The sequence below is a fragment of the Pleurodeles waltl genome, chromosome 3_2, assembly GCF_031143425.1.
Source record: "Pleurodeles waltl isolate 20211129_DDA chromosome 3_2, aPleWal1.hap1.20221129, whole genome shotgun sequence".
Lineage (NCBI taxonomy): Eukaryota > Metazoa > Chordata > Amphibia > Caudata > Salamandridae > Pleurodeles > Pleurodeles waltl.
In genome coordinates this window covers 215,050,663-215,067,723 of record NC_090441.1, presented here as the reverse complement: position 1 = coordinate 215,067,723, position 17,061 = coordinate 215,050,663, and the positions used below count along the sequence as shown (strand labels likewise).

The 17,061-nt window shown below is 48.8% G+C and overlaps 1 protein-coding gene across 1 annotated transcript in view; it reads right to left on the bottom strand.

The window, feature by feature from the left end:
* LOC138286710 (unconventional myosin-X-like) overlaps positions 1-17,061 on the bottom strand; it is a 483,148-nt gene that overhangs the window by 70,111 nt on the left and 395,976 nt on the right. Inside the window, exon 26 of the mRNA XM_069227214.1 lies at positions 1,761-1,884. Coding sequence (XP_069083315.1) covers positions 1,761-1,884 — 124 coding nt within the window. The remainder of the gene's footprint in view (positions 1-1,760; positions 1,885-17,061) is intronic.

The window sequence follows — 17,061 nt, the reverse complement described above, 5'->3', positions numbered from 1 at the left end:
CTAGAGACATGCCAACACACTATCACATGGCTCTAGTGAATGCCAGTCAAGTAGACAGGACATTTGGAAGGTTTCCAAACCACAAACCGCTGACTGCTGTTCATTCTTGCATTGAGTGCTCGGGCACCTGAACCCCTGCGAGTGCTGTATTGAGAAGATTTGATGAGGTCCGGGGATAATAATTTATAAACCAGCCACAGAGAGCCAAGATGACTTGCTGTTGAGGTTAACTCCATGCCAGTCTTCATGTGGCCAATTCTGATACCTCAGTCTCTCTAACGCTAACTGAAGACAAAGAGGAGACCTACTGAGGTGATGCTTGATGCACCCGAGAAACCCTCAGTTTCTTTAGGTCTCATCTGCGGGATGCTGCGAGGTGGAGATGGAGGAGGATGAAGCCAGGCTCCCGCACATGACTGACAGCGAGGAGCACCACCTCCCTTATGTTCTAGCGGCGTGGTTTCTGTACCTAACAATGGCCTGCACTCATGTTTCAGATTGCCTTGTTCCCTTCCAATGACTCTTGCAGCGGTTATCCCCTCTCCTTCCAGGGTAAAGCTAGGTGCTGATCTGTTTTACCTCGTAGCCAAGCAGCTCCCTTTGCTTCCACTGCCGAGTGGAGGGCAGCTCTACTGAAGCTATTCCAATGAGCGGAAATCCATGCATCCCTGGTGCTGTGGATGGATTTCTTCATTTTGCTATTTAGAGGATACCAGCTTAAGAAAATCATGGTATGGAGTGCGGTTAAGGGATAACCCTGGAATTCTCAGTTTGTTCTTACAGGACATTCTGAGCAACATTTGGTTCCATTAAGAGAAACGCAACCAATGACCTTAGATCCTTCTGCGATGTCATTTTAGCCGATCTGGACCCTATCACAGTGGCAAAGCCTTCCCAACCAGCACGTCAGAGTGCAGTGGGAGCTTCCTTCCTTTCACGGGTCACTTTGTGCTCAAACCCTGACACATGGATAAATAGGCACTTCAAGAATAAACCACAGAATATTCCAAATTGTCTGCTTTGTGCTAGTTTCTTAACCGCCTTAACCCCCTGGGCACCCTGACATCTTCTTAGTGTAGCTGCAGGCCAGGGAGTTACTTCCAGAGCACCTTATTCTCCTCATCCAGTCCTGAACACCCTGTTGGCCTCATCCAAGCCTCACCCTCTACCAGTTTTATAGGTGGCTTTTTCAAGCCTGGAACAACCAGCAACTAATAAAGTGGTGCGATGCTATTTGTACCTGGACATGCACGTGTGCAGAGAGTTCCATCTGTACGTAACAAGAGCAGTGGTCTGGAGAAGATGACCCACTTTACAGTTCTACAAACTGTAGAAAAACAGAGGGCCTCAGAGGAAGAAGAGACACCCCTCGTCCATGGGACTACAGAAGTACCCGCTCTTAAAGCCTCCTCTTGTCCCACCATGATCTCGTCTACAATACGAGCACCAACTGCTCACAGCAACAAATCCTCATTCTACACTAAGATGTCAGAGTGAAACCCCCACAGTGCATGAATCTCCTAGACATGCCTCCTTCTGCTAGAGCATGTACCTCCACCACCCCTTGCCCCCCTTTGCACTGCGGGCTCTTAGCAGGGTATCAGAGAAGTTACAATATTCATTGTTCTGTATTCCCACCTCAAGTTCAAGTGACTCTTGAATGGTGTGGGGGAAGGAGTGGGTGGAAGAGGAACGCACTGCATGCGGCTGCTCAGGTTTCTCACTGTTGAGGTGAGACCACCTCTTCTGCTGTGGCTTACCCTTCATGTAGAGGTAACTGTGGAAGTAGGGGGGACCAGAGCCGTTGAAGAGAGTAACTCGCCCGTTGGACAATTCTTCATCTGTGTCAATGTGGGCGTCAACTTCCTCTTCACTGTCCAGGAACTAGAGGTGGAGAAAGAAACAAAAGAAAAGGACCATCAACTTCTGAAAATTCTGTAAGAGGAATGGGTGGGTTTGTTGTTGACTCTCTGTGGGAAAGTACCATCTTTCCAGCATCGTTACCACCATTTCTGCCTGGGGTCAGTGTGTTTAGCCTGCTAACCAGGACCCCAGTGACATTGCTCACTCCCCTAAATTTGGTTGCTGATAACCTTTTACACCCACAATTGGCATACTGGTGCACCTATGTAAGACCCTTCTATATGGTCCCCCATAGGCTGCAGCATGTATTATGCCACCCATGGGAGCCAGGCAAACTGACTGCAGGCCTGCCATTGCAGCCTGCATGAAATGTGCATGCACCCTTACACCACCAAACCTGACCACTGCACTTAGAATTGTAAGTCAACCCTCTGGTAGGCCCTTCAACCTAAGGGCAGGGTGCATGTCTCTATATGTAAAGGTACCCCTCCATGAGCAGGGTACCCCTACAGACCCCAGGCCAATTCCTGGACTCAGTGTGGGGAAGCCATCTTTAGGTATGTAGTGGACACTGGTCAAAACAAGTGGTCCAACTACATAATGGCTTCTCCAAACCTAGGCTTGTTTGGAATCATGCAACTACATCGATGTCAGTGTTAGTTGCATGATACATGTACTCTGGGGGTTCCTTAGAAGATCCCCCAGTTTTGCCTGTGCAGTTTTACTAGGTCTAGCTGCCAGCCTGCGCTGCTGCTGACCCCAAACACTGTTCTGCCCTCCTGCTGGTGAGTCAAGCTCAGGCCGGAGAAACAGAAAAAAGGACTTCCTGCAAGGGAGAGGTTTGACCACCTCTCCCTGTGTATTAGGTGTCTAAGGGCTGGGGTGGGGTGGGGTGGCCTCTGACCACCACCAGACTGCTTTGAAGGGCCCATTTGCTGCCCTCGTTGCATAATCCGGTTTTCACCAGTTCAGGAACCCCTGGTCCCCGCTCTGGCTCAAAACTACATAAAGGAAAGGGGAGTGACCACCCCCTGTCCAGCTCCTCCCCCAGGGAGGTGCACAGAGCTCTGCCAGGTGGCTCTTGATCCTGCCATCTTGGAACCAAGATGGGCAGAGCCCCTTGGGAGCATCTGACTGGTTAGGCCAGGTAGATGATATCCCTGAACCCCTCTGATAGGTGGGTCACTTCAGAGAGTGAAACACTTTTACGGTTACCTAAGGGCTCTCTCACGGGTGGGTCCTCAGATTCGTCGAGCAAGGCTCTCCAAAGAACTCTCTGCAAGACATCTTCTGCTCCTGGCCTCTGGAACTGCTGCTGGTCTTCACTGGAACAGAACAAGTCTGGTTCTGGTGGGAAGGCTCCCATTGCAACATTGTTTCTCTGGATCCTGCATGAATTCTGCAACATCCAATGATGTGCATTCTCCAGGGTCACAAAGACTCTGTTTGCACCGGGAAGCACAAAGGAATCTCCCTTGGGGTGAAGGAGCCATTCCCTGGCATCCGCAGGCACCTCAAGACAACGTCGACCAGTTGGTGGTGTCTGCTGTCCATGGACATCTAAAGATCCTGCTTCACAGGTGGTGAGTCTGTGGTCTCCTCTGGGTCCTGCTGGTTTTCTAGCCATCTTGGGAGACTGTGGGCCCCTGCTCCTGCCACTGGACGGGAACCCCTGTGCATTGCACCTGTTGCACTTGCCAAGGCTTATTGACTCTTCCTCCAGGGGATCTTCAGCCACTGTGAAGCCCCAGACTCCAGCACTCTGAAGATCAGCCCCTGTCCTGCAGCTCCTGCGACATGGGACTTCTGTTTTGTCAGGCTGGTCAGGCCTCCTTGTGACTCCCTGTGTCCTTTGCCTGTGGGTCACTCGTGGGGGCTCCATCAACATCTGCTGGACTTTGTGTGTGCTGAGGGACCGCCCTGACCCTCCGGACAGCCCTGACCCCCCCTCTCCTGGGTAGAGTCTCCTAGATCTTGCTGGTCCCCAAAACTTTGCAAACGCTTCTATTGCTCCTATTAGCATTTGTCAGTGCTTGTTGGTGACCTGGCTGGTCATTGACCATCCTACAATCCGGCAACCTTCGAGGGGCAGCTCGTATGAGACTCCTGGGATCTTCTGCAGCTCCTGGACCCTGCAGCTGGACTTGCAGAAACTTCACCTTTAGGAGGGTGGGCATTGCCACCTGCACCACCTGGGCACCTTCAAGGGTACTGGACTCAGTCCCCTTCCTTTTCAGGTCCTCCATGCCTGGAATTTGTCCATGGGTTTCACCAGCATAGTCCCCGGGTTGTGACAGCAGCTGGGCAATCCAAGGCTTCAACTGACTTCAGAGAGAGTCCCTTATCCCCTCTGCGTCCGGGTCCCTGGTGCAGGTACTCCCATCTTTTGGGTATCCTGGGGTAGAGGCACTCACCATCCTGCCTCTTCTCTGGGTCCACTCGGAAGGGTCCTGAATCATATGAACTCAAACCATTAATCTCTGTGTTAGCCTATGGGACAAGTGGGGGGGGTAACTGACTTACTCCTGGTTGCTGGGGCCACTTACTGTACTTACCTCTGGTGCTCCTAACTGCCCCAGCCCCTAGCTAGCTACCACACTTTTCTTGGCTGGAGTCACTGTAGGAAAATGCCACTTTTGGCATGGTTACCCCCTAACTTTTTGCTGATGCTAGTTATCAATCAAACATTTGTAAAGCGCGCTACTCACCCGCTAGGGTCACAAGGCGCAGTTATGATTGAAAGTGTGCTGGAACCCTGCTACCCAGGCCCCAGAACAAGTGTTCTTTCCCTAAAACTGTACCTTTGTCTCCACAATTGGCCCAGCCCTGGCACACAGACTTTGATCCCAGGAAGGCCTGGTGTCACAACTGTAGACAACATGGACACCAAACTGGAGACAAGGCCTGTCCCAAGAAAAGTCCCACAACTACTACTCCAGTTAGCACTGGAATAGCCAGTCTCCAAGTGGGATCAACAGTGTGCCCAGAGCAAATCAGGGTTCACACTGAAGTTACATTAGTCTCTGAACGAAGGGTGGATTTAACCACACTTGCTGCCTGGCCACCTAACATGCAAAAATACAGGCAGCAGCTCTTGATAAATGGGAATAAGGTAGAAGCCCTGAGGGATACAGGTGCCAGTGTCACCATGGTGACAGACAAACTGGTTTCCCCATGACTGTATCTGGCTGGACAGACATATCAGGTCACCAATGCTGACAATGAAACTAAAGTCCATCCCATGGCAATGGTGTCTTTAGAATGGGGAGGGGTCTCTGGCCTGAAACAGGTGGTAGTTTCCTCTGCAATTCCAGTAGAGTGTTTGCTAGGGAATGACCTGGAGTCCTCAGCATGGGCTGAGGTAGAACTCAAAACCCATGCAACCATGCTGGATATCCCTGAACTGGTGGATGTCAAGACAAGAGCACAAAGCAGAGCACAGGGTACAAAAGAAGTGTTGGAGTCTGGAATAATGGCCCAACCTTCCAAGAGAAAAGGAAAGAAGACTGGGGGAGCAGCTTCAACAGAGCAAAAGAAACAGGACCTCTCTTCTTAGGAAGATGTCCTATCCCCTGAGGGAACTGAGTCCATGGAGCTGGAGCCTTATCAGGTAGAGCGCTTGGGCCCAGGGGGACCCGCACGGGAACAGCTGTGCCAGGGACGAAAGACTTGTCCCACTCTTGAAGGCCTACGACAGCAAGCAGCTGAGCAAGAAAATTGAAGTGTCAGTGGATCCCAATGGGTCTATTGGGTGAATGGACTCCTTTACACTGAGGCAAGAGATCCCAAACCTGGTGCCACTAGGAGATTGGTAGTGCCTCAGGAGTTTAGAGAGTTCATCCATACCTTAGCCCATGACATTCCCCTTGCTGGGCATTTGCGACAAAAGAAGACTTGGGAGAGATTAGTCAACCATCTCTATTGTCCCAATATGTCCCAGAAGGTAAAGGAGTTTTGCAGCTCCTGTGCCACCTGTCAAGCAAGTGGCAAGACAAGAGGCCATCCAAAGGCCCCCCTCATTCCACTTCCAGTGGTGGGGGTCCCCTTTGAGAGAGTGGGAGTGGACATAGTGGGTCCACTTGACCTCCCACAGCCTCAGGGAACCAATACATAATGGTAGTAGTGGATCATGCTACCAAGTACCCTGAGGCAATTCCCCTAAGGTTGACTACTGCCCCTGCAGTAGCCAAAGCACTTATAGGTATCTTTACCAGAGTGGGTTTTCCTAAAGTGGTGGTTTCTAACTTAGGTAAGCTGACATGAAGTTGCTACCTCTAACATATGTGGAATGAGTGTGGGGTGACTTACAAATTCACCACACCATACCATCCACAAACCAATGGCCTTGTGGAGAGATTTAACAAGACATTGAAGGGCATGATCATGGGGCTCCCTGAAAAATTCAAAAGGAGATGGGATGTCCTCCTGCCATGTCTGCTTTTTGCCTACAGAGAGGTGCTACAGAAGGGAGTAGGGTTTTACCCCTTTGAGCTTCTGTTTGGCCATCCTGTAAGGGGACCAGTGGCACTTGTAAAAGAAGGCTGGGAGAGACCTCTTCATGAGCCTAAACAAGATATAGTGGACTATGTACTAGGCCTCCACTCCAGGATGGCAGAGTACATTGAAAAGGCAATCAAAAACCTCGAGGCCATCAAACAACTCCAGAAGTTGTGGTATGACCAAAAAAGCTGCAATGGTTGAATTTCAGCAAGGGCAAAAAGTATGGGTTCTGGAGCCTGTGGCTCCCAGGGCACTCCAGGACAGATGCAGTGGCCCTTACCCAGTGCTAGAAAAGAAGAGTCAGGTCACTTACTTGGTGGACCTGGGCACTAGCAGGACACCCAAGAGGATAATCCATGTTAACTGCTTTAAACTCTACAATAGCAGGGCAGACCTAACCATGTTGATGGTTACCAATGAGGATCAGAAAGCAGAGAGTGAGCCTCTCCCTGACCTCCTCTCAACTGACCCTAAGGATGGCTCAGTGGATGGAGTTGTCTACTCAGATACCCTCTCTAGCCAACAGCAAGCTGACTGCAGCCAAGTCCTACAGCAGTTTGCTGAGTTCTTTTCTTTGACCCCTGGTCAGCTACACGTGTACCCATGATGTGGACACAGGAAACAGTTTACTTATCAGGAATAAAATATTCAGACAGTCTGACCAAGTCAAGGAAAGCATCAAAGTGGAAGTCCACAAGATGCTGGAGTTGGGAGTGACAGAGCACTCTGACAGTCCCTGGGCTAGCCAGTGGTCTTGGTCCCCAAACCTCACACCAAGGATGGAAAGAGAGAGATGAGGTTTTGTGTGGACTACAGAGGGCTCAACTCTGTCACCAAGACAGATGCTCACCCCATTCCAAGGGCAGATGAATTGATTGACAAATTGGGTGCAGCCAAATTCTTAAGTACCTTTGACTTGACAGCAGGGTACTGGCAAATCAAAATGGCACCTGGAGCAAAAGAAAAGACAACATTCTCAACACATGATGGGCATTATCAGTTTACTGTTATACCCTTTGGCTTAAAGAATGACCCTGTCACCTTCCAAAGGTTGACAAATCAACTCCTTGCTGGCTTGGAGTCCTTTAGTGCAGCATATCTTGATGATATTGCTGTCTTTAGCTCCAACTGGCAGGATCACCTGGTCCACCTGAAGAATAGGGCAGAGTACTGTGGTTTACTTGGTACACCTTGTAGGTGGAGGCCAAGTTCAGCCACTCCAGCCTAAGATCCAGACTATTCTGGACTGGGCAGCTCCAAAAACCCAGACTCAAGTCAGGGCATTCCTTGGCTTGACTGGTTACTATAGGAGATTTGTGAAGGGATATGGATCCATAGTGACTCCCCTCAAAGAACCTACCTCCAAAAAGATGCCCAAAAAGGTTAACTGGACCTTGGACTGTCAAAAGGCCTATGACACCCTGAAAGAAGGTATGTGATCAGCACCAGTTCTGAAAGCTTGAGATTATTCTAAACAATTCATTGTGCAGACTGATGCCTCTGAACATGGGATAGGAGCAGTCCTATCACAAACCAATGATGATGACCTTGACCAGCCTGTTGCTTTCATTAGCAGGAGGTTACTCCCCAGGGAGCAGCGTTGGAGTGCTATTGAGAGGGAAGCCTTTGCTGTGGTTTGGTCCCTGAAGAAATTGAGACCATACCTGTTTGGTACTCACTTCACAGTTCAAACTGACCACAGACCTCTCAGATGGCTTATGCAGATGAAAGGAGAGAGCCTTAAACTGTTGAGGTGGTCCATATCCCTACAGGAAATGTACTTTGTAGTGGAACACAGACCTGGGACTGCCCATTCCAATGCAGATGGCCTTTCCAGGTTCTTCCACTTAGAAAATGAAGACTCTCTTGGGAAAGATTAGTCTCATCCTCTTTCGTTTGGGGGAGGGGGGGAGGAGTGTAGGAAAATGCCACTGTTGGCACTGTTACCCCCTAACTTTTTACCTTTTGTTGATGCTAGCTATGATTGAAAGTGTGGTGGGACCCTCCTAACCAGGCTCCAGCACCAGTGTTCTTTTCCTAAAACTGTACCTTTATCTCCACAATTGGCACAGCCCTGCCACACAGATAGGTCCCTTGTAAATGGTACCTCCGGTACCAAGGGCCTTGTAGCTAGGGAAGGTCTCTAAGGGCTGCAGCATGTATTATGCCACCCTTGGGACCCCTCACTCAGCACATGCACACTGCCTCACAGCTTGTGTGTGCTGGTGGGGAGAAAATGACTTAGTCAACATAGCACTCCCCTCAGAGTGCCATGCCCACAACCCACTGCCTGTGGCATAGGTAGGTCACCCCTCTAGTAGGCCTTACAGCCTGCACTATACCACAGGTGAGAGCATACCTGCATGAGCACTATGCCCCTACAGTGTCTAAGCCGATTCTTAGACATTGTAAGTGCAGGGTGCCATAAAGAGTATATGGTTTGGGAGTTTGTCAAACACAAACTCCACAGTTCCATAATGGCTACTCTGAATACTGGGAATTTTGGTAACAAACTTCTCAGCAGAATACATCCACACTGATGCCTGTGTGTGACTGATTGAGAAATGCACTCAGAGGGCATCTTAGAAATGCCATCTGCATGCCAGCCCAAATGCTAGTGCTAGGCTGACTGGTCTCTGCCAGCCTACCGCTCCCAGACTAGTTTCTGGCCACATGGGGTGAGTGTATTTGTGCACTCTGAGACCAGGAACAAAGCCTATCCTGGGTGGAGGTGCTTCACACCTCCCCCTGCAGGAACTGTAACACCTGGTAGTGAGCCTCAAAGGCTCAAGCCTGGTGTTACATCGCCCCAGGGCACTCCAGCTAGTGGAGATGCCCGCCCCCCAGACTCAGCACCCACTTTTGACGGCAAGTCCAAAGGAGATGATGAGAAAAACAAGGAGGATTCACCCTCCAGCCAGGACAGCCCCTAAGGTGTCCTGAACTGAGGTGACCCCTTCCTTAGAAAATCCTTCATCTTGCTTTGGAGGATTTCCCCTAATAGGATTAGGGATGTGCCCCCCCCCCACAGGGAGGAGGCACAAGGAGGGTGTAGCCACCAACAGGGACAGTAGCCTTGGCTACTGCCCTCCAGCCCTAAACACACCCCTAAATCTAATATTTAGGGGCAACCCGGAACCCAAGAAAACAGATTTCCTGACAACCTGAACAAGAAGAAGGACTGCTGACCTGAAAGCCCTGCAGAGAAGACTGAGATGACAACTGACTTGGCCCCAGCCCTACCGGCCTGTCTCCAGACTCAAAGAACCTGCAACAGCGCTGCATCCAGCGGGACCAGCGACCTCTGCCAACTCAGAGGACTGTCCTGCAACTCAAAGGACCAAGAAACTCACATGGACAGCGGCTCTGTCCAAACAACAAAGAAGAAACCATCTTTAAAGGGACTCCAGCCTCACTCCTGAAGCGCGAGTCCCCAACACTCTGCACCAGACGCCCCCGGCTTGTGTCCAGAGAAACCAACACTGCAGCGAGGACCCTGATGTGACTCCCGTGGCATGGACACCCTGAGATGACCTCCACGGCGACATCTGAAAAGAGAATCCAGAGGATCCCCCTGACCACGACTGCCCGGAAACAAAGAACCCGACGTCTGGAAGAAGCACTGCACCTGCAGCCCTCTGGCCCGTGTAGAACCAACCACCGGTGCAGCAGTGACCAGCAGGTGGCCCTCACCCTTGCCCAGTCGGTGGCTGGCCCGAGAAGCCCCCCTGTGCCCTGCCTGCATCGCCAGTGACCCAGTGACCCCTGGGTCCCTCCATTGATTTCTATTCAAAACCTGACACCTACTTTGCACACTGCACCCGTCTGCCCCTGTGCCGATGAGGGTGTATTTTGTGTGCCTGTTTGGGACCCCACCCAGTGCTCTACAAAACCCCACTGGTCTGCTCTCCGAGGACGAAGGTACTTACCTGCTAGCAGACTGGAACCAGAGCACCCCTAGTCTCCATAGGCGCCTATGTTATTTGGGCCCCACTTTGACCTCTGCACCTGACCGGCCTTGTGTTGCTGGTGCTGGGTGTTTGGGGTTCACTTGAACCCCCAACAGTGGGCTGCCTATGCCCAGGAGACTGAACTTTTAAGTGCTTTACTTACCTGAAAAACTAACCATTAGTTACCTCCCCCAAGAACAGTTGATTTTTGCAGTGTCCACTTTTAAAATAGCTTATTGCCATTTTTGCCAAAACTGTGTACATTACTGTTTTAATTCAAAGTTCCATGCTTACCTATGCAAAGTTTACAATTTATGTATTAATTGAATCCTGAATCTTGTGGTTCTAAAATAAATTAAGAAAATAATATTTTTCTATATAAAAACCTATTGGCCTGGAGTTAAGTCATTGAGTTTGTGTTCCTCGTTTATTGCCTGTGTCTGTACAACAAATGCTTAACACTACCCACTGATAAGCCTCCTGCTCGACAACACTATCACAAAACAGAGCATTATTATTATCTAATTTTGCCACTTTCAACCTCTAAGGGGAACCCTTGGACTCTGAGCACACTATCTCTTACTTTGAGATAGTATATACAGAGCCAGCTTCCTACAGTCACTTTTTCACATACCACTTTATTAGTATATGGTTAGGTTTGGCCCTCCCCTATGGCCCTGTGTATTTTATGCTATTTCTGATGTTTTTTAGTGTATATATATTGTGTGAAGCTATCTCCAAAGGGAGATATACCAATGCTAGTCTAGTAGGATGGCGTAATAAAGAATCCTTTATTTTTGCAACACTTGTGTGGTTCTTTCTTGTGAGTGAGTTACTGACTGATTTCTGTGGTTTTGCAAGTGCTTTACATTCCTCCTGGATAAGCTTCAGCTGCTCGTCACAGCTACTCCTATAGAGCTTCTACTATCTGGACACCTATTCACTATCACTAAGGGTTTCCTGGACTCAGTATAGTGTGCCACACCATAGGTGTGCACCATTAACGGAGCCAGCCTTCTACAGTCTCATTCACAGGGCATTGGATAACAAACCTGATCTCATGGCTGGGCTCACATCCCATCCCATGTCACCTGCTTCCCTCAAATGAGTTCTCACTGACAAAATATCATGTCGTACCTAGTGACCTTGTATGAAGAGAGATTTATAGATACTCTCACCAGCTGAGCCGCTAACACAAAGATTATTTCCTATGTAGTCAGAACACATCTTTGCACCTGTCCCACATGAAGAGCTTCGAGCTAGAGGGGCCTGTGTGTGCCTCTATTAACAGGGAATCGTTGCAGCTGTATACTATCTCATTACATGGCTTGTAATGAGATGGACCTGTTGCAGCCATATACCATCTTGCTGCATGAGTTGTAATGAGATGGACTTGTTGAAGTCGTACTGTCTCACTGCATGAGTTGTAATGAAATGGACTTGTTGCATGCATATATTGTCTCATTGCATGAGTTGTAATGAGATGAACTCGTTGCAGCCACATTCTGTCTCGCTGCATGAATTGTAATGAGATGGACTTGTTGCAGCCGTACTGTCTCACTGCATGAGTTGTAATGAGACGGACTGTTGGACTTGTTGCAGCCGTACTGTCTCACTGCATGAGTTGTAATGAGACGGACTTGTTGCATGCATATATTGTCTCATTGCATGAGTTGTAATGAGATGGACTCATTGCAGCCACATACTGTCTCGCTGAATGAGCTGTAATTAGATGGACTCATTGCAGCCGTACTGTCTCACTGCATGAGTTGTAATGAGATGGACTTGCTGCATGCATATATTGTCTCATTGCATGAGTTGTAATGAGATGGACTTGCTGCAGCCACATAGTGTCTAGCTGCATGAGTTGTTGCACTATTTGGTCTCACCTCACACATTGTAACAAGAGGAACACATCACCACCCTACTCTGTCTCACGAACAAGATTATGAAAAGAGGGGCACATTTCCAGACAGTGTCACTCAAAATTAGCTTCTAACAAGAGGGCCTCATTACTAAACTATATTGTATCACCAAATGAGCTTCTAACGAGTGCCTTATTGACGCACTAACCTGTTTCATTAGCTGATCTTCCAACAGAAGGTCCTCAGTGACGTATTTTCTCTCACCAACTGAGATTCTAATGAGAGGGTGTTAGAAATGGGGTCTCTAGTTGACAGAGGTATACACCCTTGTCGAAATAGGGACCACAATCCTAGTCAGGGTAAGTCACACACAATCCAAATTATTCTGTGCCCACCCTGTGGTAGCTTGGAACTGAGCAGTCAGGTTTACCTTAGAAGGCAATGTGTGAAGTATCTGTGCAATAAATCATACAGTAACACAGTGAAAACACCACAAAAATACAACATGCAGGTTTAGAAAAATATAAGATATTTATCTGGTTAAATTAAAGTCAAAATGATAAAGATTCAATAAGCACAAGTTGAGATGTCACTTTTGCAAGATTAAATAGAGTCTTAAATCTTAGAACAGTTGTCTCTTGTTTACACAAAGTACCTGGTTTTCATACAAATTACACGCACAGAGACTGCAGAGGAGGAGATGTGTGAAAAAATAGGGTGTACGTCGGATTTTCCGGAGCGGCACAGAAAAGACGTTGTTTCTTTCCACGCTGCAAGGGGCTTTGCGTCGATTTCTGGTGTGCAGTCTTGGTTTCTCACTGTGATGCAGGGATTTTTTTGATTCCTAGAGACAATGGAGGGAAATCCTGGGCATGCAGGAAGAAGTCACAGGCATTGCGTCGATCTGGTGGGGTGATGCGTCAAATTTTCTGTCGCAGGCGTCAGTTGCTTTCCACTTGGGGAATCAGGTTGTGTAGTTCTGGTTCGGCAGTCCATCGATCCAGTAGGGCTGAGCGGAGAATTTTCTGCTGCAAGGCAGGTGCTGCGTCGAATCTTCACTCGAGAAGTCGGACTACGTCGTTCAGGTTCGGCTGTGTGACGATTTCTCAGTCGCAAACAGGCTGTGCAGCGTTTCTGGCAGGCTGTGCATTGATTTTTGGCACACAAGGAGTTTCCTGAAGAGATTAAGGGGGTTATTACAACTTTGGAGGAGGTGTTAATCCGTCCCAAAAGTGACGGTAAAGTGACGGATATACCACCAGCCGTATTACGACTTCCATAGGATATAATGGACTCGTAATACGGCTGGTGGTATATCCGTCACTTTACCGTTACTTTTGGGACGGATTAACACCTCCTCCAAAGTTGTAATAACCCCCTAAGTCTTTTTGGCCCTGAGACTTCAGAAAACAGGAGACAAGCTCAATCCAAGCCCTTGGAGAGCACTTCTCAGCAAAGTCAGAGGTCAGCAGCAGGGCAGCAGTCCTTCTCAGCAAAGGAGGCCAGGTGAGTCATTTGGACAGCCAGGCAGTTCCTCTTGACAGGTTGCAGGGTCAGGTCCAGAAGTGTCTGAGTTGATGGGGTCAGAGACCCAGTTTATATACCCAAAGATGACTTTGAAGTGGGGGAGACTTCAAAGAGTGTGCACAAGGTCCCCTTTCAGTACAGGTCTGTCTGCCAGGATCCCAGCAGGGGGGTTGGCAGTCCATTGTGTGAGGGCCTTTGAAATGTAAGTGTCAGGCCCTCCACCTTCCCAGCCCAGGAAGACCCATTCAGTATGCAGATGAGTGCAGGTGTGACTGAGTGTCCTGTGTTTGTGGCTGTCTGGGTGGAATGCACAAGGAAGCTGTGAACCAGCCCAGCCCAGACGTGGATTGGAGACAGGCTGTAAGGCACAGATGCATTTTAAGTGCAGAGAAATGCTCACTTTCTAAAAGTGGCATTTCTAAAATACTAATATAAAATCCAATCTCACCAATAAGCAGGATTTTCTATTACCATTTTGTCCATACTTGACATGACCTGGTTACCCCTTTCTGGTCAGAATCTACCAGTCAAACAATATATGAGGATAGCCCTAATGCTAGTCTATGAAATGAGCAGGCCTCACAGTAGTGGAAAACGGATTTAGGAGTTTTTCACTACTAGGACATATAAAACACATAGGTACATGTCCTGCCTTTTACCTATGTAGCCCCCTGCCCTATGGGTTACCTATGGCCTACCTTAGGGGTGACATATGTAGAAATATGGGAGTTTAAGTCTTGGCAAGTACTTTTAAATGCCAAGTCAAAGTGGCAGTGAACCTGCACACGCAGGCTTTACAGTGGCAGGCCTGAGACATGGTTATAGGGGTACTTATGTGGGTGGCACAACCAGTGCTTCAGGCCCACTAGTAGCATTCAACCTACAGGCCAAGGGCACACGTCGTGCACTTTACTAGGGACGTATAGGTAAGTTAAGTATGCCAATTGGGTATGAGCCAATGTTACCATGTTTTTAGGGAGAGAGCATATGCACTTTAGCACTGAATAGCAGTGGTAAAGTGCCCAGAGTCCTAAAGCCAACACATACGGGTCAGAAAAAGATGAGGAGGAAGGCAAGAGGTTTTGGGGTGACCCTTCAGAGATGCCATTTCCAACAGAGGGACTCATTACCAAACATACTGAAGACTATGCTACTAGGATGATATGGTGGGTGAACAGGTAAGATGGTTCTCCAGACATTGACTCTCCTCAGGCTGGGACCGTAAGCAGCCAAGTCTCATGCTAACTTTCCCGGATGTGGGATGGAAGGGCTCGGGATCCAGCATCACACAAGACTACAGACTGGGAAACTGCTACTTTCCATCAAGAGGACCTGACTGAACCCGGGACGAAAACACCCCCTGCCAGAAAAGGGTAAGGCTGCTGAGTGTGGGTAGACCAGAAGTGACCCCTTCTCTCCAGACACTGGTCCGGTCCTGAGAGAGGGTGGGAGTGTACCAGGAATACTGGCACCTGACACCCACCAATGGGAACAGACACGCCTGGAATCATACACCATCTCAGTGGGCATAACCCGCGACTGATTGTGTGTGTGGGACCCCAGCTAGAATGTACACACTGACTGAGTGGGAACAGTCCACAGCCACTAATAGGAGTTGGAAAGTTCACACTTTCTAGTGAGAAGAACTTCTTCTGATGGCATGGTTTGGGGTTGTGAAAATACATCCCTCACAGCAGGAATACCATTATAGTGCAGTGTAGTCCAAGTGGGACTGTGGTTACAGCCGACACATCCTGCCACAGAGTGATGCTCCTGAGGGCGAGACCCTCTGTCTCTGAGAAGAAATTACTGCAGCCCCTGAAGACATGAGGCGGGTCTGTAGCCAGGGGATGGTACATCCACCCTACAGGTCCCACCCAGCCAATTTCATTCACACAAAGGCAGCTCCCCCTCACAGCCCATGTGATTCAAATGTCTCCTCAAAGGCAATCCTCTTCGGTTCACAGGAATCTGGGGGTCTCGACCTACACAGTGTAAACTCTTGCTCATGTGCACCACATCACACAATGTAAAATATGTAGCGCTTGCTGCCACTAACCACAATCACAAGGAGCCAAACAAGGTGGTTAAACTCCAAGGAGACAAGAAATGTGCTTTGTATCTCAGGCCTTCACACATTCAAGGGACAGCTCCACGTCCCACAGGGATTCCCACATAAAGCATATTTAAACAATAAAAGAAACTCCGTGCTGGACCTTTGAATCTCAGCTCCTGGCACTGCCTAAAATGCACCTGGGTTAGACACTTCGCTGCCCTCAGTGAAAGGACAGTGTGAGTTTAATGCGTGTGCTCTCTCCTCTACAGCTCTGCCCCAGCTGAAAAGTTCATATTCTGGCAAATGTACGTTTTGTATACTTTTAATTTTCTGTGTAAATCATTTTGGATAAACTTCAGACTTGTTTCACTACAAAGGGCTTCTTGGCTCTACAATACCTAGTTTGCCAAGTGCCCCCACTACTAAGAATGTCTTATGAGCTCGCCAGTGAGCATTAAGCATGGTGTCAGCCCTGCAGACCACAACAACCACACCATCTCAGCAGAGTGTAGCTTGGTTAGGAAGACTGGTGGGGGGAGGGGGGGGGGGCTGAACTTCAGATTTCCCAAGAATCACAATGAAATACACATTACATAAAAAGCAGGGTGCATGAGAGGGGCCTAAGAGGCAGTAAAAAGGGAGAGGAATGCGGATTGTCAAATAATCAACATTTTGGAGGGCTTTCAAAACAGAGGTGAGAGGGAGTGTGTCTGTTTTTGTCAGTGTGTGCATGCAAAGATGCCAGCTGGAATCCAACAGACACCGCATCATGCCCGACTGAAAGCACCTGCCCCCGCTATTCATCAGAAAATACAGTTACTAATGCGGGTAACACCCCAACCACCTCCCTCCCCAGAGCTATGCCACTGCATCTCGGCAGAAAGTTCTAAATCAAAAGTCTGAAATGCCAAAGGTGAATCAGAAAGTAGGAAGCAGACAGCTGGAAAAGAAATAGTCTCTGTGACTATCACGCCGCTCAGAAGCCACAAGGGAATCATTTGACATTTTTCCATATATGGAGACTATATAAAAGCGCTAGTTGAATCTGTAAAGTACCCCAGGCCCCAGCTCGTAAAGGTGCCCCATAAGTTACTCCTTGGGTTAAGGTACCCCAACTTTAATCCCCACCCATAACTATCACGTATCTCTTCTTAACCCTAAACCTAATCCTAATGTCAGCCCTGTCACTCACTTAAACCTAGCCCTAACCCTAACCGTAACGCTATCCCTAACCCTAACCCTAATGCTATCCCTAACTCGCTGCTACACAATAGCTCCCCAATCCTTCTCGTGGCCCCAA